At 41.6% G+C, this 21,968-nt stretch overlaps 1 protein-coding gene across 2 annotated transcripts in view; it reads right to left on the reverse strand.

Annotated features, from left to right (window-relative positions):
* The window catches only part of PTPRR (protein tyrosine phosphatase receptor type R), a 156,482-nt gene that overhangs the window by 42,900 nt on the left and 91,614 nt on the right, over positions 1 to 21,968 (reverse strand). For both annotated transcript variants that reach the window (XM_074573229.1, XM_074573239.1), the window contains one exon: positions 18,281 to 18,543. In XM_074573229.1, the coding sequence (XP_074429330.1) occupies positions 18,281 to 18,543 (263 nt within the window). The remainder of the gene's footprint in view (positions 1 to 18,280; positions 18,544 to 21,968) is intronic.

Raw genomic sequence — 21,968 nt, forward strand, 5'->3', positions numbered from 1 at the left:
CCATGATAAAAAAAAAAAAAAAAGAAGAAAGATTAATTCAATGTTTGTTTGAAAACTCTGAAAAGGAAGCTCCACCTGTCCATCTCGGAGGGCCACCATGTTACTAAAGCCTATTAATCATTAGCAAGGTCATTTCCAGGTCTTCCCTGACCCTAAAATTAATCCATAGCTGGTGATTATGAAAATCCAATTACCTGACACGTTTTCCCAGTTGTTTATTTAAGCTGGGTAATTTCTTTAAATACACATTCCCATGTTTATTCAGCACTCCTGAAAAATGCAACGCCCAGATTCCCGGTCCTTGGCTTTTCATTCTCTCTAGTGGTTTTGGAAGCGGCGGTGACAGCTGCTGCCCTCCAAGAGCCATTGCCCTCCGACCCCAGTGTTGCAGACGCGGGAGGCGCTTCCTTCTGCGCCCTCGGTCCTCCCTCCCTGTGCCGAGTTTCTGCGCAGCCGAGGCGGGAGCTGTGTCAGCCGTGCAGGTGGAAGGAAGCCATTAATTAGCGGGAAGAGCGGCGCTGGCTGTGGCTGCTGGGGAGGGAGTTTGCTTTGGGTCCTCAGATCCCGCTCGTACCTGGGGACGCTCCACAGGGCGAGTCTCCCCGGGTTTTACTGCAGGGATGTCACGAAAAACACCGCGATTCCCCTGTGCATTTTATTTCTCTAGTGGTCACAGGCTCGGTCTAGAGCATGGGTCCTGATTCTCTTCCCTTGCTGGTCCATCCCATCAGCAAATGCGCTGAATTCAGTTGGGTTTTGCACTGCTGCAATTGTACTGGGAGAGCACAATTAGGCACGCGGTTTCCACCACTTACTACCTTACCGGTGCCAGAGTTCACCTGCTTATCCAGTTTTATGTTTTAGTAGAGTAATTCAAAGGAAAAAAATACAAATTTGTAAAAAAGGACAATGTGAAAAATACAGGTCTCAGCTATCCTGCTGCTTTTAGCAAAATAGCTAGGAGAAGACACGGACATGTACATGAACAGATGTGATACGTCAAGCTGCGGTGGGGTGTGAAAAGCACAGTAATCAGAAAAGGACATACTGTTGTTGTTATTAATCCTGTATTTTGATATAAAATAAATAAAAATAGGATACTGCATAACTCCCATTGACTTCATCAAGAAAAACCAGTGTTGAAAATAGAAAAAGTAGAAAAGCAGAAATACAGCGGGATTAAAAAAATCTTTGCGAAGGACTGAACATACTGCCATTTTCTTGCAGCCTTGGGCAAACAGTAATTCAGATCTTCTAATATATGACTGAGACATTTCTTCACAAATCCAGATTTATAATATCCATTGCAGTCAGTCCTCAGAAGGTTAAGAGATGACTCTCATTTGAAGTGAAACATAATTTGATCAATTTTCAAGTAACATTCATAGTATTGTTAAATAGTTGCTTCTAACAAGCGTAAGAACAGCTCGTGTATTTTTCACAAATGCTTATGTATGATTCTTGCTCTGTACATGCTAGCATAAAATATGTGTTACCTTGTACTGCTTGTATTACTGGATGTCTTGGGAAAGCAGGGCTGAATGAGAATATGGTTGCATTAATGGGTATGGGTATTAATGGGTAACCTCTTGGGTTTTTTCTGAGCATCAGCATACTATCTCAAACAAGTCTTCTAAGCATGTGGTAAAACTCCATTATTGACCACTCAAACTTGAAAAAAGAAAATTCATTTTTTTCCTAGGTCTACATTCTGTTCTTGGAAACATAGAGCTCGTAAGTTCCGTTTTTCGCACATATTTGAGAATACTCTTATGGAAAACCCCACAAGTCCTGATAATACACAATACCTGTTAATGTAATTATCCTCTTATTTACTCCTACTTTCAAAGGTCAACAAATATAATCAGTAATAGTCTGAGAAAATAATGAGTAACAAATTAATTAGCTAACTATTTGCACTAATTATTAGGTACTTATTGCATATAACGTACTTTTTATTTTTACACTGCTAGGTGCCCTATAAAGCATTGTTACACAGATGCTATGTTTGGCAGATCCGTGATGAAAACTCGGTTTAGCAAATGATCTCTGCTTTGCTTGCTGACAATTTCGGGTTGCAGTTGGTTTTCACTTGAACAACTGCTGCAGCTTTTAGGATCTCTCTCAGACCTGGAGTTACTGATACTTTTAAACAAACTAAACCTACATCACACCCAAACTGAAGTACTCAAAAATCAGAAGCTGCGATCAACCAACAAATAAGGCTGAAGAAGAATTAGAGTTAGAAGTAGAACTAAAACCCCAGGTTCCCTAAATCTGTGTCACTTCTCAAGTTACCTGAAGTCATTTTGCAATCAATTGTCATAGATACTCTTCTCTAAAGGAAATTGCTCTTCAACTGATTTCAAGACTCAGTATTATTTATGTCAATCATTTACTTAAAAAAAAAAAGCAGAGGAATACAAACTGATTTTGATAGCAAATAAATATAAAATGACTGATTTACTTTGCACTAATGCATAATCTAAATTCATACAGCCCAATACCTTGAAGGACCTGTTCCACTCCACTCATTTTGCAGCAACTTCACTATGCTTGAAAATAAAACTGCAGGATCAGAGTTCCACCTTCAGCACTTTCACATGCAGATGGTCAAAACTTGGTCTTCCCCCCTCTCCTGCTATCCCCTGACACACCAGTGCTACTTAACACACCAGAAGTTACCTACTGACCTCCCATCATGCTTAGGAACAGTGGACCGCACTATTTCTATGGGGTCCCGGCCTCATTTCCAAAGCCTCTGATTTTTCCTCTCCAGAGAAGAGATCCTGCACAAATAGGTAGATATTAGCCCAATGTTTCCACAAGCATGCTTAGCAATTCAGTCGTTTTAATATTACTGGTATTATATCTCTACTCTGCCTCACGGTCATCTGCAGCCAAGATGAATCCTGTAGTCATTTGAGTGGGCAGCCTGACCTCACCAACTAGAGGACCTCATTTACAGTGCAGAGGGGTACAACACTGAAGCTAATACCTATCATCAGAAAGCCATAGATGGAAGGTATTTAAGCTCAGTACTATAGGGGAGGCAATAGGATGAAGTATGCTGATCTTAAGCATCTTCTTGGAAACAACATCTGCCATCTCTGCTCACGTTTGCTCTATCACGTGGCTCTTCTCACAGTATTCCACCGTTGCATTATTATTTTTTCCCACTTATTTGTCACTTGAAAAACTGATGCTTCCTGACTCTCACTCTGAGGAGGGGGGTCTGGAAATAATGACAGCAAGCTGTGTGCCTACTGAAAGGAGAAGAGGAGGAATATATGGCTGCTGTGAGGCAGGACTTCCAATCCTCTGCAGCTTCCTAGCTACACGAAACTTCCTGGCAGCACCTGGCAGCATCCTCCAGCTCTCTCTGAGTCCATAGAAACTGATCAGGAACCTCAGCTATAAAGTTTAAATAGCTTTTCTGGAATGCGGAGGCACTTGATGTTCTCTCCAGAGGGTTTGATCTTGTTCCCACAGCCACGAGCGAGAGCAGGCCAATACCTCTAGCACTAAATTGCAAACTATTCTCAGGATCTACTCGCAGCTCAGCATGTCAAAATGAACTGAGGAAACGGTTTTGACAAGTACTTCTGGACTAAGTTTTAAGCAATCAGTATCTGGTTAGGACAGGAATGGCTCAATATCCTGTAGAGGAAAACAGCTGACATGAGAGTAGTTTCAACTTTCCCTCTTTTAATCACGCTTTCTAATGTACTGCCAATTCACTCCTGTTCTGCCCTCGATAAGGCTACGCCGCTCAGCTACGGGAACTGACTGTTCAAAAATGCAAAGCTTATACAACCTCCCATCTTTTCCTGTAGATTATTTCTACAATCAAATTGCGTTTTGTCACGCAAACTTCTCTCTCCAATAAAATTTGAATGGTAACATAAAGCTCCATTTCTGATTCATATTCACATATACATGTTTTCAGCACGAGTGAAAACCGAGTTAAATGTTCAGAAGTAAAAATAAATGAAGATGTTAATTTGTTGTGCTTATTTGAGTTGTTTTTTCAAAGAGCTGAATAAATGTTTACTAATGTATGGTTAATTTACTTTAGATGGTAGAGCTTTAATTGAATGCAGTCCTGTTTATTGCTATTATTATCTGCTTGCATTGCAGCATTGCTCTGTTTCGTACTGGAGGCCTCATTGCACAAACATACTGGATGACCTGTTCTCTCTCCAATTAATGCACACGCTAATTTAAACCAAGCTACAATGAATATAAACAAAAGGGATTAAAAGACTAGGGAAAGAGAAAAGAGAATGGAGAGGAATAACAATTAGCTGCTAGGGCTGCACAGATTAAACAAATGCACAATTTAACGAGCTCAGATAATGCATTTATTTAAGGTAAACCAACAAGAACTGTTAAAAAATCCTATGTATTCTGTCTGCTGTATCTTTTGCTTGAAAATTTGAAAAAAAAGTCAATTTGCAAAATATTTTTTGTCAGACATATGAGTTGCCCCCTCTATCACTTCCGTTCATAAGTACCTCTGTGATGCCTGGGATGAGCTGTAGCCAGGCACCCATCACTTCCCATTTAGATCTCTTGTCCAGGCGCAAAGCCTGATTACTTTTCCCAGCACATGCAAGGCACACTTTTTGCTGGGGACTACAGCATGCCCGGAGGGTGCTTGCCTGCAGTATTCAGAGAACTGTAGCCTATCTAAGCAAACTGATCTAATAAATGAGAACGGAGAGGTACAACACTACAGTAATCACTTCTAGGAAGTTTTTTTTTAAGACTGCTTAACTGGGATTTTTTGCTGTTTAGTTGGTCAGCCCTAAGGTAACCAAATAAATAACAGACTGATCTTAGTTTTTTCAGCTTTTAGAAGAAACAAAGAGTTTGTGTTTTGTTTTTCATAACAGGAGCGTTATCAATAAGTGAATTTAGCTTCATGTATTCCATACTAATTAATCTCTTAAGCACAAACTCTACCTCCATCCTGCACCTGCTGCTCATTCAAGGAATATATTCTATAACCCTTAACTCCAAACAAGCAAATATATAAATCTATTCACGCATTAATGTCCTTCAATACTCTTTTGAGGCTTTAACCAAAACCAGCTGACCTGGAAAAAGACATGGGTAGGAGTATTCTCAATGTAAATGGGCAGAATCTTCAGACAGTATCAGTAAAAGAAAATTATTTTTTATTGTGACTTGAAGACTAATCAGTACAATGAGTTCTTTCCTGGTGAGTTTGCCATTTGGGAAAGACAGGAAGGAACATCTGGGAAAAGAGGCGTTTACTACACCCTGTCAACCTTAAGATAATAAAAAAGCACATTTCTTGTTTATTTGACTTGGTCTTCATTATCTTTAAACTACTGCAAGTGTCACACAGAAGATTTCTAACCGGACAAATGAATTGTTAGCGCACTTTGAAGAAATTACTGAACAGCAGCAGTTCCTGAAGAATGTAAAAGCTCCAGACCCACATCATTGCGCAACAGAGCTGCGCCATCTATGGACATTCCTAAAGGCAGCCGGCCAGACCGCTCCACTCAGTCACACAGTGGACAAAGTGTCTAAGGCTGCCTGTACAGACCAAAAATCCTTTTAGCTCACACACTTTGGAAAGCACAAGCTCATTTCCAGAGTGACTTATGTGCTTAAGTTATACTATGAGTTGATGGGATTTAGGCTCTTAGAGACAGGAACCATATATGCGCACTTAGATCTGCCATTTCGGAAGTTTCCAAAGCTGACACCTAAGCTAGGTATATAAACCTTTCTCTCTTCCCGATTCACTTTAGTAGTCTGGCTTTCCGGCCTTGCTTTCACTGGGAAGGCTTGCTCAAACAAATATATTAATGTGCAAAGTGCCTGGATTCCCTTTGAAAATGAAATTCAGGGAATCCACTTAGGCTTGCCATTTCAAATGCAGCAATGCTTGAAGGCTTTTAAAAGACAGCTGTAAGTGTCTGCAATACCCAGGTGTACTTTATCTTGCACTTTGAAGATTAGATAGACCTTTAAAAGAGGTATTGCCAAGTCCCATTTAGAGCTGAGTGGCTGATGAGGAACAGAACAGGTAAGTAAGTGACCTGGAGCTCCTTTCTACAGAGCTCAGCAGATCCCTTGAAGGACACTGCTTGCCTTCATCAGAGATGTTCCTCTAGGGGAGTGCATAGGCTGGGCTCTAGAGAAGGCAAATGCATCTGTACCTGTGTCCAGAGACGAAGGCATGGGCCAGAGTGAAGGCTTTCTGGACCTACTCTTCCTCATACGCACCACCAATGAGTCAGTACAGACTGGAAATTTCAGAGTGAAATAATCAGAATTGCTTCAGATTCATAGTTCTGTATTAGCAAAGGATTCATGGCATTAAGAAACCTCAATCACCCGATTTAAATTCACTTTTATGAATTTGAATAGAGGAGGGAAATGTGAGGACTCTGATAAAAGCAGTGTTCCTCTAAATGCATGTTGCACTATGAAATAAAGAGAAAAGAGAAGTCTTATCTGAAAGATAAACCAAACTCCCTCCCAGCCCCACCTCCGCCCCATTTGTCTCAGTACAAATGCTCTCAACACACAGGGCTCCATACAGCTAATGATTTAACACGGGTTAGATTAACATACATTGAAGGGAGTGATGTAGAAATATGAACGTAAATTTGGTGTACTAGGTAAGACCAAAGGTTGGCCAGTATCCTGTTTTAAGCAATGGCCGGCAAGAGGAGGTTTAGGGAAAGAACACAAGAACAAAGCAAGCAGGAATTACTGTTTACTTAATTAACACTGTTACTTATTTTTAGTATGCCCTCCAGCTTCTGGCAATCTGTAGTTTAGGAACATCCTGAACCAAAGGTTGCGTTCACATCTTTGTGTCTGGTGTCTTCTCTTCTGTGATTTTTTTTCCTTCAGACAGCTTGCTTAGCCCACCGTGGGACCTCTGCACTGTCCCAGGACAATGAACTCCGGAGATGGGAGCCAGGCAATAGTGAACACTAGACATGGGGACTGGAGGGGTATTTAGGACATCTACATTTGGGAAAATCCTTGTGATGAAGCATAAAACATTTATTTTATTCTAATCTTAACAGTAAATTGCAAATGCATTCTCTGTAGCCAGAGGATTACCTTTGGGATTAATTACAATACCAGCTTTCTGCTTTTCACAATGCCTTCTTCTTTCGCAAACCTATTCAGTATTGTGCTCTAGGGGCCAAATTCTCTTCCCAGATACCTCTATAAATCCACTGAGGCAAAACAAGCTAAACAGAGTCTAAAGTGAAACAAGACCATGCAAATTGGATTTATTAGCTGTTGTGTACTTTCCTGCTGTTCTGATTGTCTTCCTTCATTTGTTGTAAGGCTACGCTGTTCCGTCCACTATCAAATCCAGGGAAAGGAGCTGAAAGCCTCTGGACTATGCAGCAGTCCTCCGGTGGAATTTGCTACAACTCAGGAAGGATTTGAGACATCTCAAAGACAGGAGATGCGGCTTCCAGGGGGACGGTGGGAAGCGGAAGGTCAGGCTCAGCTGCCTCCTGCTCAGCACCGGCCCCATCTCTCGCTGGCAGCATGGCTTTCCAGGGAGCTGCTATTGGTCATCTCGAAGCACAAGGACCGAGTTCCCTAGAGAAACATTGTACTTAACGACATTTTTCTGTGTGGGAATTATATACAGAACTTCCCCTTCTGATGCCTATCGCATATTTGAGCAGTTATTTGAAGTCACTGTGTTCTGTTTTGCTCCTGTTATCAAATCACAGTATTAACATAACAGGGATAATTATAGGTACCATAAATTAATAACAACAATACACGCAGTTTGTTAAGCATCAACAGTATATTCTTTGATAGGGAACATAACGGAAGTCCCTGGCCCAGAAAGAAATATCACTGTCATAGCTTCTTACAGACTCCACCGGTTAGAAAACTGAACGAAGAGTTCAAGGGTCCAGGTATTTTAGGAAGATAGGGCACTGATTTGCAATATCATCTTGGATCAGTCACGTGCCTTACTATGAAAATAATAGAAAGAGCTTCTGAAATATGCTGGCCATACTCAGCAAAGCTTCAAAGTCAAACCAAACTGATGCACCAACTTGAATATGATGGTATCAAAGCAGACAAACAACTCTAGCAAGAACCTGCCTGAAATGTCAGTGTCACATGAAATCAGCTACTGGCTCTGGGCAGTATTTCTTGGGCTGAGCCATCCTCATAGCATACTCTGGGCATCCTCGTCTCTGCCATGATGCTATTGCTTCTCCATTTCCTGAGGCTTGCCCAAGTGTCTGTGCTCATCTACTACCTTGTCTAATGCTTAGATTGTAATTTTTTTGGATAGAGGATAATTTCATTTGTGTGCATATCAGAGCCTTGCACAGAGGGATCCTGACCTGTGACTGAGGCTCTCAGGTACTATGTTAACAAAAATGCTAAAGAGAATTTCCCACAAGAGCCGAGAAATAGCCTGACCCACAGATGTACACACAGTATTCTTTGAGGAAAGAAGTGTCCAAGGCCAGGCTGGACGTGGCTTTGAGCAGCCTGGTCTAGTGGGAGGTGTCCCTGCCCATGGCAGGGGGGTTGGAACCAGATGATCTTTAAGGTCCCTTCTAATGCGAACCATTCTATGATTCTATGATTCTATTTGCAAATAAAGGGCATTTCTGCTAGCTAGCAATGTTAAGCTTTCTGTACATACTAGCTCTGACTATGCGAGAGATCTCTGCTGAATTTCCAGAACTGTTTTTTTCCAAAAAGTAGCAGTATAATTAATCAACTGTCATATTTATAAGTGTTCTCTTGACAATGCACAGAAATAAAATGAATTATGATTGCATTCAAAGAAGAGATTCATGTCCTGGAATATTAACTGATGGCTACAATATAAGCTAGATGCTTACTAAGTATTGTCCAGTACATGGCTTCCTGCAATTCAAAGGTATACTTAGATATTTTATATTGCAGTTTTGGAGGTGCTTTGATGTTTTTCTTTTCTTTCTTTAGCTGCATTCTGTGTCTGTTCCTAACATTTTAAATTAAGGGGAACTGAGCTAAATTCAGCTTTAAGCTACCCTGCAGAACAGTTGACCAGAAGGAATGGCACTATCACTGAGAAATACATGCCAAAAAAGGATAGATTTAGACTAGATACAAAGAAGAAATTTTTTACCATGAGGGTGGTGAAATGCTGGAACAGGTTGCCCAGAGAGGTAGTAGATGTGCCATCCCTGGAAGCATTCAAGGTCAGGTTGGACGGGGCTCTGAGCAACCTGATCTAGTTGAAGATGTCCCTGCACGTTGCAGGGGGGTTGGACTAGATGACCTTTAAAGGTCCCTTCCAGCCAAAACTATTCTGTGATTCTATGATTCAAAACAAGAGGAAAAGTGAATATTTCTGGTTTAATTTGAGGCATTGGCCTTTTTCAGACATTAGTAGGTGCATTCAAGAGGACTTGTATTAAGTCCCCAAATCTAAAAAAGCAACCTTTCCTGAAAATTTGAAAACCCTGTATATCCATTAGGGATGCTCCCTTCTACATCAGTTGTTTATTTTACGGAAATCAGTACCTGTGGGTTCTAATCAAAGACTCATCAGATGAAATGTACCTCATCCTGTTTATAACACAATCTCGAAACGAAACTGGTTCTCTTCTACCTCTCTTTATCCCTTAGCACAGCATTTCCAACCTGCTGATGTGAAAAGGCAACGTATATGGTTGTAAATGTCACAGATGGACACATCCTGCTATGGGCTGAGCTGAGTTACTCGGAGCATTCGAGTTCAGCTAATGTGCTTCTCCTCACATTACCACATGTCCCACCCTGCCTGCACGTTAGGACAGCTGGTGAAGCAGTCACAGAAACTCTGCCTGGGATGGTCGACCACAGAAACGAAGCAAAGGCAGACAGAAGCTGAGGAAATCCGTCACTGAAAAGCTGCGTCGGAGTTCAACTCTCTGACCAAACAGCGCTTAAAAACCCAAACCCGCTGCTGGACAAGACAAGGGGGTTACTCACACATCTCAAATTACTCAACAATGGCTCATCTGATCCTAGGCCTGAGAATCATTTAAATATTAACATGGATATTTCCCCTTGGTTTCTCGTGCCGTGTGTTGCTTTTCAAAAGATCAGCTGGACGAATCACTGCAAAACCACCAAAACTGTCTACCAGATGGCGGCCACTGATTAATTTGTCTTAACTTAAGCCAAAAAGGAAGAAAATGCGATGGGTGGAGCAGTAAAGACAAGCAGAATCAACATCCGACCAAACAGGGTTTCCTGTCACCTTGGGAACGACACTGATTGGCACTGCGGTTTCCTGTGTACAAGCTAAAACCAGTAGCAACTGGAGTAACAAGAATAAACGCCAGATAAGAGACCTGGGAATACAATAAAATTATTACAAAATTCCTGACTAAACCTCCCAAGACTGTAAAGGTGAAAGCAAGGGTAGGCATGGGCTGTGTGCTAACCTGAGCTCTCCCCGGCATCTGAGAGGACCACGAAATTGCACCAGACAAGGGTGGGCTAATTTGCCTGAATTATCCACTCCCAGAAATGAATGTCACGTGCTTTGTAGAGCTTTTAGTTCTTTGCAAGAGGAAAAAAAAGGGATGTGGGACAATTTAAAGCAGAGATGGAGCTCGGAGAGGAAACATAGCATCTACCCATGCTAATCTGAAGTAATTTGCAAGAGGTGCTGGAGACACAGGGCAATGGATTATGGGTGTAAATTTGGGCGATGGTACATAGTTATTTGCATCTATTTATTTAGATTGTAACTAACTCCCACAGAATTTTGCTTCAAAGAGCTCTAAACTACAACCAAAACACCTGCTAAACCAGCCAGGAGTCAAATAGTTAAAATATGGCTTTTAAAGGGTCTTTGTTAGGCTGGTGCCTGAGTTCACTTCCCCTCCAGAGAAAGGGGACAATTCACATTCCTGCCCTCTTCCTACACTGCAGATAAGCAAAGATGTCTGCAATGGGTTGGACAGAACAGACGTTTGTGCAACTCAGAGGTCCAGCGCTTGCAAAAATAGTGACTGTGCACTAAGAGAAACGTTGCACAAATGCAAGTTGGAGGTAAAGCATTGTTCTCTCTCTAGTCAGGAATCCATATACTAAAACAAGCCTCTCGGGCACTGAGCAGGAGACTCTCAGAGCCGGATCCCACTTCATGTTCCCTGTTACTTAAACCAGTTTCTCCCACCTCGGTAGCCCAAGGTTTTCACTCTTGCCCTTACCCTGTCACCCAGAGTGCAGGTGCCAGCAGCCACGGTGTGGCCTTCTGGCTAGTTGAGATGGCCCGAGGAGGAGGGAAGCCACGACGTCAGGCTGTGGGGAGACCCTGCACCGAAGGGAGCATTACTAAAAGGCACAGCCCATAAGAAGCTGCCCATGACCAGGACTGCTCCCCTCACGTCGGCTGCTAGCCTAGCTGAGCGCTTTTTCAGGAGCAAGCTACATCTAGAAAAAGAAATTAAACGGTGCCAGGAAACAATCCCAGGCACTGAAACTCGGTAATCGATACCACTACGTTTCATGCTTTGCAGCCCTGGCTTGTTTTTAGTCTTTGCCAACAAGAGCGCTCCAAAGCAATTCACTGGCACAGTTTGGGAACCAGCACATGCACAAAGCACTCCCAGAAGGCAGTCTGCATCCAGCCCCCGCTTTTTTGGAGGTAAAGGGAGCTTGGCAGTAGGTACACAAAGTAATCTCTGCTAGCTGGCCGCAGTGCAGTAAGTGTTTCTGGGGGTATTGAATTCATAAGTGCATCTTGCAGACCAGGAAAAAACACGGCCGAGAGGTCTGCCAAATGAGAGAAATGCATTTTCAGGTCCTTCAGAAAGTGGTGTGGGGTTTTTTTGGTTGTTGTTTTGGGGTTTTTTGTTTGTTTGTTTGTTTGTTTTTACTGTATACATTCAGTCTCCTTAAATGCACAAGTAGTAGCACATAGGACCTTTCCTGTACTTCAGGTTAAGGTTCTCATCTTTGCTACGTCTCCTGAGATGGACACACCAGCCAGCCAGACTTTATGCAGTGGTCAGGAGCGCGGCTGGAGGAGGTTTATGTGGCAGGTCCAAAGTGCTCTTCTAGTGAGTCGGTGGCAAAGACAGACCGGAGCACAAAAATTCCTGCCTCCCACCTCAAATTCGGTTTACTGGTCCCTGCACTTTGCAAATTCCTTCTGATAGGATATCGCCGTAAAATTGTTCTCCAGCTAGTAGTTTTGTGCTGGCACATAGCTGTGCTTTGAACAATTACACTGACATTTTCCTGAAAACAATCCCTAGGATTTAAATTAAGAATGCAGAAAGCATATTCAGCTCCACACAATAGGGTAAATTTATCCTCCAAATCTATGCAAAGCTAGTATATTTTAGCCAGGAAATTCAAGGCCTCTTCCTGTAAATATATTAAGTTCCCATGCTTGTGTCATAAACTACAAAACCTGGCATGTTTACAGTAGTCCAACTGCAAGGTGCTACCCTCTGAGCATTACTTGAAATGATTACTCACAATGGACGGTTTTGTATAAAGATAACAGATCAGCAACACCATAATTACATTTGCAGCAACCGTGCTCTGTGATCTAAAAATCAGAACAGAACCAGAGAGAATTGTTGGAAATTTTTCTCATCTAGTAGAGCAGAGATTTGGTCGAACAGTGATATCCCGAGATGCAGCTGCCGTTATGTCAATGAAGCAAAGAGCACATCAGGTTTTTTACTATGTTTCTAACATTTCTTACAAGGTTGAACTAGGGCATTTATTTGGTATAAAGTATTGTCACAATAATGATGCCTTTTAATGGATATTGTTTTTCTAACACCAGGAAAAAAGGTATTACAGTTGGTGTCTATCATCCACAGCATTTGTCATTCAGATGGCAATTGACAGGGCACAGAAATAATTTAGGTGGCCAGAACAATAGTTTAATTTGCATGTCTATGCACAATAACTAATAAAAGAGATTAGTTATCAGTATTAACATCATAGGAATTTTCTTCTGCCTCCAAACTTGAAGCCCAAACTGTCCATGATTTTCGCTGTAAAGGTGTCAAATACGAGATGTTTCTGAGGAAGGATGCCAAAAGCAGACAGAAGACAGTAATTGCTGTCATTACTTGTGTGACTAGAAGTGTGAGTACCTCTTGCTAATACTTTCCTGCTTCAAGCTTTATCTTTTTTGGCAGTGAGTTCCACAGGCTACTATGGGTTATCTGAATACATTTTTTAAAAATATTTTTTAAATGTATTGCCTGTATTTTCCATCAGAATATCTCTTTTTCTCATGTTACAAGGAAGTGGATAGAGGTGAGCATTTAGCAGCTTTTTAATGCACGTTATTTTAACTTTTATTTCATTATACTTACAGTAAGCTATACTCACTGAATGTCCACTGAGTACTTATTAGAACTGGAGAAAAGAATTCTGCTGCCAATTTACAGGTATGGTAAGAGAAATCTTTATGGTAAGAGAAATCTCACTGGTTACGGCCTATTACCTGTGGCATAGGGTTTTTATAGTATTGCTCTGCTTTGTGGGAAAAAGTAACATCACACACTGGTCAAGCCAAGATTCAGCGCTCTCTGTTGTTTGAAGGCAGTTACACTTGACATTGATCTAGGTGATTTTCCCCTTACTATTCTGTATTCTGATGCCTACTGATTTTCTCTAGAGGTTGCAGGCTCGGTTGCACACTTACCAGAGAAACCTGCACAGTGTATGGCTGAACCATGCCAGTGGGCTGCCTTCTCCCCTCCGGTTTTGCTGACACTGCCGTTGCCTGCCTTCCCTTTCATAGGGTGTCTTCTGCTTGCCTGTGTCGCAGCAGTGCTTCCGTACCATTGCAGAATTCTTTTATTTCCCATTTAAAAATATTTTACTATTTCGCTTATCTACCAGGTTTTTGCTCTATTTGCCAAACTATTTTTTCTATTATGTTGTCCACTCTCTTGTATTTATTTGCAGGGAAAAAAAAATGGCACCAAGCACATGTAAAATGTTACTTGGTCTGAATGAGAGTCTTACATGCCCCTAGCATCTCCCTTTTAGACAGAATAATATTCCAATGAGTATGTAACAGACTGAGAAAACGAAGTGTTGTGATTTTTCCCACTGATTATTTAGATGTAATAGCCACAGTTTTAGGTCTTTGTGGCTGGGATGGAATACAAATGCTTGAGAAGACTTTCCAAAGCACTGTTTGTGTTTTTTAACACACAGAGTAGAAGAGCCATTTTACACATTTTCTTTTCTTCCATGTACTTTTGCATGCTAGGTAGTAACTAAATGGAACAAAACAGTATACTGTGCACTAGTTACTTGAAATACAGTTGTCCTAGTCGCAAATAATATCCAACCTAAGCCTCACAGTGGTCGTGGCTGGGAAAAAAGTAAATCCAGTTGTAAAACAAGCAAATACTTTGCTGGTGTGGTAACTTAGTTATACTTATATCCCCACCATGCTTGTGTTTTAACAACTCACTGCTTATTCTAAGAATTTTCAATGCTTGACATGTCAGAATGAAATTTAAAATATCACATCTCACTTCACTGGATTCTGATTTTGGCTAAGACCGTTCTTATCAAGATGAATTTTGGGCCAGCAAAATAAAGTGAAGTCTTACTCTGCTGAAGGAAAAAGTATATATTATTCATATAAACCTATAAAAGCCTAACTATGAAAATAAGCCCTGATGCAATATTCATGGATTGCATAGGGAAAAGGATCATTTACATCCTAAATTCAGGTGTCGGTGCTATGATATTGTGACTGTTCATCACTGAAGACACCCACAGGAGAATAACATTAACTCTCCTGCTCCCTCGGTCAGTAACAACGCTGTGTGGGTTTCCGATGGAGAAGGTCTTGCTGCAAAGGAGCAGCAGTTGTGAAAACACCAGAAGAAAGTAACTTTGAAACATTCAGCACGGAGCAACCCGTAGGATGGCAGGAGGCTCTGAAGACAGCCTTTCACTTGCCTGCCCCAGCATCTGTCGTTAATTGTAATAGGAAAGGGTCAGTGCCTTTTTGTCCAACAGCCCTCTCACCTCCACTCCTGCCGGTCCATCCTCCACTCTTGGCCACCACTGCTCCATCCCTTCCCCAACCACACGCCGCACACGGACACACATCCCTGATCAGCACCCAGGGCGATAACTCGCTTCCTGAGGCCGCTGGACCACCTTCCCTCCTGCAAGAGCTACAGCCAAAGAGGAGAAGACGCAGGCCACCCCGACGCCAGCTCTGGAGGCTGCGGGCGCTGCCGCCCCCCTGCTCAAGGTGTCACCCCTAGCTGTCACCTCTAGGTGTCAGCCTCCCCGCGCCCGGAATGGCTCACGACGGCGTTCAGCGAGGCACCGAGCACCCTGCGTGTCACACGCGAACCCTCCGCGGCGTTCCACGCGTTTGCTAGTGCAAACGGACATAGAAATAGATGAGTAAAAGCCTTTCCAGCGACGCAGCGGAAAATGTACGTGGACTTGGCTCTAGCATTCAGAAGCACAATACGTTCTAAGAAGCTGGACAAATTCCTAAAAAAAATTTTGATCCACGGACAGTTGTCCATTAACAATTTGTCTGCCTCTGTCCCAGCCAGCGCTATTCCTATTAAGAACGGAAAGGTTCAAAGAGCCAGATGCTGATACGGTGCTTTGTGAAAACTCAGTTCCACCATATTTTTGCATTTAGGTGTGCTCCTCAAAGCAACACCTAGTGTGCAGAGCCGGGAGAGCTGGAGAGGTGGGCATCATCCAACTTTTCTGCCCCATCCTTCAGTGATACTGTCACAAACTTCCCATCTAGATGGCTAACCACAGTGGTTGGCTCATTCCCTGCTTTGGCCCATGGTCCATTGGTTTCTCTTTGAAAAGATACAGTTTGCTCTGTGTCATACCAGGCATTTCATGAGTATGGATTGCACTTAAGGCATCAAACCAGGGAGTCTGGATAGTTAGAAAATACTGCTCAGAAACCGCTGACAAGCCATCTGGCCAAAGGAATCTCTATGTTAAGTTTGTCAAGGAACCCACATATTCACAGTAGCCTGCCAAGAGCTTCTTCCCCTGGCAGACACCAAAATCAGGGTAGCAGACATTATTGAATGGGTGCCCCCAGGCTGTGGCTATGAGCAGGAGGCGACCTCCAGGCTTGATCCCATACTCCTGAAAAAGGGCTCCATACTCACAGAAAAAGGGCTGCAAGCAGACTGTTTTGTGCACAGTGTGCTGCTTGCAGTGCGCAGCCCCATGCTGTAAATTCCACCACTCCCTTGTGTAATGAGGATGGCCCAAGGTTGCCCAGTGCAAGGTTGTTGTGAGGCAGAAAGGTGAAGAGTGGTTTTAAACTGTCCACATACCTGGTCATTAGATGATGTCTGAGGCAAAATGTGTTCCTGCATTATTACTTTTTGCCTCTAATGCTTCTGTGTGTCAAAATGTGTGTCAATTTGTTCATCGTACAGGATATAGTAAATAAATAAGAAATATATATATAATAATAACGGCTTGTATCAGAGGGAGAGAAAACAACCGTTCCCTAAAATTCTCTCCTTCACGTCCCCAGACCTTTGTATCACTGAGCTTGAAATAAACTTAAACCACCATTTCTTAGAAGTGGACTTGGCCTGATGAAATCTAACTGTGTTAAACATGACAAAAAGAACTGAAAGAACTGCAGAATGGGACGTTATCACAATTGCATTCACTTTTTCACAATGGCCTGTTATTTCTCTTTTACAGTAGAAACAGAAAAGCCCGGTTTATTTGATCAAATGTCAGGTTTAGTTTCCTCTTTGTATCTCAGCTCTCCATTTTGACACATCTGACTCAGAACTTTGTCCTTCCAGAGGAGGAAATTTGGTTTTAGAATATTAAATGCTGAGTTCCTATCTGCAGTAGTGGAAATTAAGATCCTAGATCAATAGTTTTTATTTTCTTTGTTCGAGCAATGGAAAAATTTCTTCCCCAGTCCTTAAGTACAAACTCCCTCTACAAATTTCTTCACCCCAATCCCTCTCAACTATTACATATACTATGTTAGATACTAGGTATTATAAACTAGCTATGGGATCCCCATGCTCATGTGCTTTATTTTTAGGGTCTTGTGTAATTAGAGCAACTATCAAAACGTATTTACTTTCTTCCTCCATTCCTTATATTTTTAGCTGCAATAATATCACTACATGTTTTATGGCAGCTCTGCCTTTCAGCATCTTTTACTCGTGGAAGAATGAATCCCCCTCCCTTAGCTCTGTCCGTGCCTCACAAAGCCATTGATAAAATCTCTGTCATTGAAATCCCGTGGTTCAAGCTCAATCAGGGTTACTGCTCAAGTCGGAGAGCCCTCACAGACGGGGCTCCGCTTGGTCTCCGTTTCATTCTGATTTCCCCGTCATATCTGCGTGGCGTCTGTTCTTTCATTTATTGTCTGTGCCAGGGTAGGAGAGTTCAGTTGCACGGCTGCAAGCTACGTTAGTTATTCAGAGCACTGATGCTTTATGAAAGCAGCCTGCAGCCATCAGGCAAGAAATTATATAGGTTTCTAAGAAAGGAGAGACAGATGTCAGCGTGCATTCTTCTGTGGGAAGAATATCTAGTTTTATAAAAAGGGCATTGGCCCAGTTTTTGAAAGGTAGAATGAGCGGCAAGGTTTGGTGCCCAAGTATTTCTAAGGAGCTGCACACAAGGGTCAGTTTCATTACTAATCACTTCTTTCTCTTTTTTGTAAAGCCTATAGACCTTGGATTGTATCCCAACCACCATGAAAAGCTGGATTTAAGAAGAAAAATTATCTAAAGGTGATAATGGAAACACTGCATGAGATTGGGAAATGCACTCAGTCGGTGTAAGTATTTCTTCATTCTAAGTTTCCCATGTGCTAGGGACTCCCTGACAATGAGAACATCTTTTGCTGACAAAACATAACCAGCCCTTGTGCCCTCTGCCAGGATCTCCAGGATCAAACCACGCAAAAATCAATGGAAAATGAAAAATTATTTCTTTGGAGTAATTGCTGGAAAGGGGAAAAAACAAATTGCCAAAAGAATTTCAGTACTGCAGTTAATCTCAGCCCAAACTTCTGGACCTTTGCTCATATGAAAAGAAAAGGAAAGGAAAGAATACCCACGAGACAGATGTTAACACACCAAAATCCCACTTCTCAGATGTCTGTATGACGAGTCATTCATCAACAGAAGAGAGACATATGAAATCATGCAGCATGAGGATAGCAAAGCAGAATAAATCCTGAACATGCTGGGCACCATCTTACCTTTCCTGGAGCCCCACAGGTTTCATTCTGAAAGGAGACGGACTGGCACACAGGGGAGGTTTGAGCTCAGGAACACATTGGCCTTGAGGGTCCACTACAACATTGACAACCTTTGGAGCCTGTTCAGGCTGGACCATGCTGTTGGTGGTCTTATATTCGGACTGAGCTGTCGGCAGGGGAAGGGGCGAGAGGTGGATCTCTTGCTTCTTTTCCTTCTCTTGTCTCAGTGACAACTGGATCTTCTCCTTTAATCTGTACAGAACCTACAGAAATAAAAAGGAAAGCCTGATCTCAATTCCCTGGTAAACAAGGCAAGGCAAGTATCACAAATGCTGGATAAGATTGCTATACGTGGCTTTCATTCCTAGAAGGTAAGCCACAAGTTGTGTTACACAGCGTTTCCCACAACAGGGTAAATATTTTCATTACATAAACCACAGTGCGTCCACGTGGGCGGTAGAGATTTTAACAGTTCTCATTGTGAGCCAGTAATTATTTGTAATACCAGCAGTTGTATTATTAAAGGGGCAAATAACATAGAATGGAAAATAGTTAACTGTGAAGAAGGAAATACTGATAAATAGAGTAATTGTAGAAAAATTTGGAAGAATTTTAACACAAGAGAGACAATGGCACAAAATAAAATAGATGGTTACGATATATCCAGGTACATGTCTCTAATTATACCAGCCTCGATTAGTTTTAGAGCAGATGTTCTTAAAAGCTCTTACTCATTTTACATGGAGCTGATGGTTGAACAGAGTAACCTAGTAGGCTGCTTTTGTAATGGTAGGCAAGAATATCCCTCAATATCCTCAGAGAAAAATAACCTGTTCTGGAATAAAGCTGAAGCAACGCGTGGCCTATGAAGCTATTTAAGTATCTGTTCAGAAAAGTGTGTTTTACGCTTACCAAGACATTGATGTCTGAACATACTTTAATAGCAGGATTCTCTGTCCACCTACTGCTTATGAACTTGGATGTCAGATATCTGCAGCAAAAGCATTTCAGAAGTTGTACTGATCCTCTTCCACCGAACTCCACACTGCCGTTGCTGTACGCAGGCTTGGCGAGGGCCGGCAGGTAGTGTGTGCTCAGTAACATCTCTCCAGAGGAACCTGTGTTACACCTATTTAACACACCTTATCTCTCTTCAGAGGACTGCAAAAAATGATTCTGCATCGTGGTTGTGGCATTTTCAAAATGCGCCTTACAACCTATGAAACTTATGAGAATTACTATCATAAGTATTGTGTGCGGAGGTGGGTGAAAGGCACTTACACAGCTTTTTGAAGGTGTCTGCAGATATTCTTATACCTTCTACTCTGCTCATGTGTTGCCGTAAAGCATTTGAATTGAATCCTGGTTTGCAAAGCCATAAAGACAAAGCCTAGACCAAAGCATTTTTCTGCTGCAAGTCAGAGGCTCTTTGACAGCCGTTGCCCTGCTAGCACCACATAAATATCTATCACTCCATAGCTTTCCAGTGAAGACTGGATATATCTGATGGGTTTGTTTTTTCAAGGATTAGCATTAGAGGTTTAGCTGGGAACTGACCTAATGTCATTAGCAATACACCCATTAAACAAGGCTTAGCTACATAAACCATCTGTTCATTCAGAAAGAGTTTAGAATTAGATTGCATGGATAAGATAATCTGCTCTTTGCCATTATTTTTCAGAATAAACTGCCCTACTGTGAAGCAAGGACAGAGCTATCAGTAACGATAAAACAGGAGCTTGAAATATTTTAACCCTCTTTTCCTTCAGTGACTGCTTTGGTCTTATTTGTTTCTGGTAACCCACAGATATACAACTCAGACATTCACAGGCATGACAATGTTAACCATACCTTCTTGTCACTGACATATTTTGACACAGTTTCGTTCCTTGGAGACCCAGGAAATGATGGGTTTGGGTTAAAAACACTTGGACAAGTATTATTTCATATCCTTTTTAATACTCTATTATTAGAGACTAGGAAAAAAAGACAGCCTGCCACCAGCAGAAGTTGAATAAAAGCTAAAGAAAGAACCACATTTGATCTAAGAGCTAACACGCTTTCCTCAGAAAGCGTGGTCAGGGCCATCTATTTTTTAACAAATTCCAGGTGAAAGACAAGGAAACAGAAATGGCCAAAAAGACAGGGGTCAACCCAATCAGCAAGCTCTGCAAAGGGAACAACTTAGTTGTACTTATATTTCAAATCAGTTTAAACATGTCGTGGATGGAAACAGCTATGAAGCCCCTAAATTAGGAAAATTGGGATTTTACTGATACCTCAGAAGATTCAGATTCATTGTGCCTCAATCAAGAGGCATTGAACAACATGAAGTACTATTTTCCAGGAGTCACAGGGTGGGTTATCTGTATTTTTTTCATGTATTAAGCCTAAGGTTAGAGCCACAATCCAAAAGGAACACAACTCTTCTTTCTGACTCCTCTTTTACTGAGCCTAGATGGAAGAATGACAAGGTGCTGACAGCATGACATTCACTCCTTATATCTCTGCTCAGATTTCTGCAAAGGAAAGCTGACATGTTAGGTGCTAGCTTGGCCAGTACCTCCTACCTACCCATTCAAAATACCAGTGGAAACTGCTTTTATTCATCTTCAGAGATTGACAGGAAATCCCAATGAGATAACTATGTCTCCAGAACAAACATCTTGGCAATGGTTATGTGGAGCAGTGATACAAAAACTCATCTGCCTAAAGACATTTAGGACACCCAAGACTGTATAGTAAAACAGAAACCATGGAAATTAAGACAGTTCACCCTAATGATCAACATGCGTGTGAGGCTGTGTGTGTATCTCTGCATGAGCAGAGCTGTTGTGCGTGTGTATACATGAGAAGAAGACTGACTAATAAAATTTACCCCAGACCCTGGGGAAGGGATGAAAGAACAAAAACGGGAGAGGTGTTAGTCACATTGTTTGATGCATTACTGGGAGCCATTTCGATACCATGATTTGAACACAATATAAAAAGATCTACAGAAGCAGAATAAAAGAATTCAGACAATCTAGGACTAGTTTATACTAAAACCCTCTAACTTCAAATTGGCTTAAACACTCTTGCAGTATGATTAAAATATGTACTGCTAATTTTGCTTTAAATCTTTAAAGTGGGAAAAGCTGAATTTGCTAGGCTGATATTAGTTCATGGTACATATTCTGCTATCAAAGTGCTTTCAGAAGTCCTGCACCATTTTATGAATCCTGAAACTTGTAAGTTTAATAACAGGTGATAGGTCATGTGAAAATTGGATGCTGAAATGCATTTTTTTGTTATTCAATATTCTTCTTGTTAAAGAAATACCAAAACACAATCACGAAGATGAAAAAATATTTATCATTTAAAGACCTATCTCCCCAAAACATCAAACAATTGTTCATAATTCATAAAACAACCAAGACAGTGGTAAAAATTTAGATCTTCACCATTTGTTGACAAGGCAAAGTTCATGGAACCATAGATTCATAGAATAGTTTGGGGTGGAAGGGACCTTTAAAGATCACCTAGTCCAACCCCGCTGCCATAAGCAGGGACATCTTTCACAGGTCAGGTTGCTCAAGGTTCATGTCTTTCATTATTTTAAATGAAAAAAAATCCTACTTGTTGACTCATTTTTTTTAGTGGGAAAAAGAAAAACATTTAGAGAACCCTCTTACCACAAGTAGCTACA

Source organism: Larus michahellis, chromosome 1 (assembly GCF_964199755.1).
Source record: "Larus michahellis chromosome 1, bLarMic1.1, whole genome shotgun sequence".
Classification (NCBI taxonomy): domain Eukaryota; kingdom Metazoa; phylum Chordata; class Aves; order Charadriiformes; family Laridae; genus Larus; species Larus michahellis.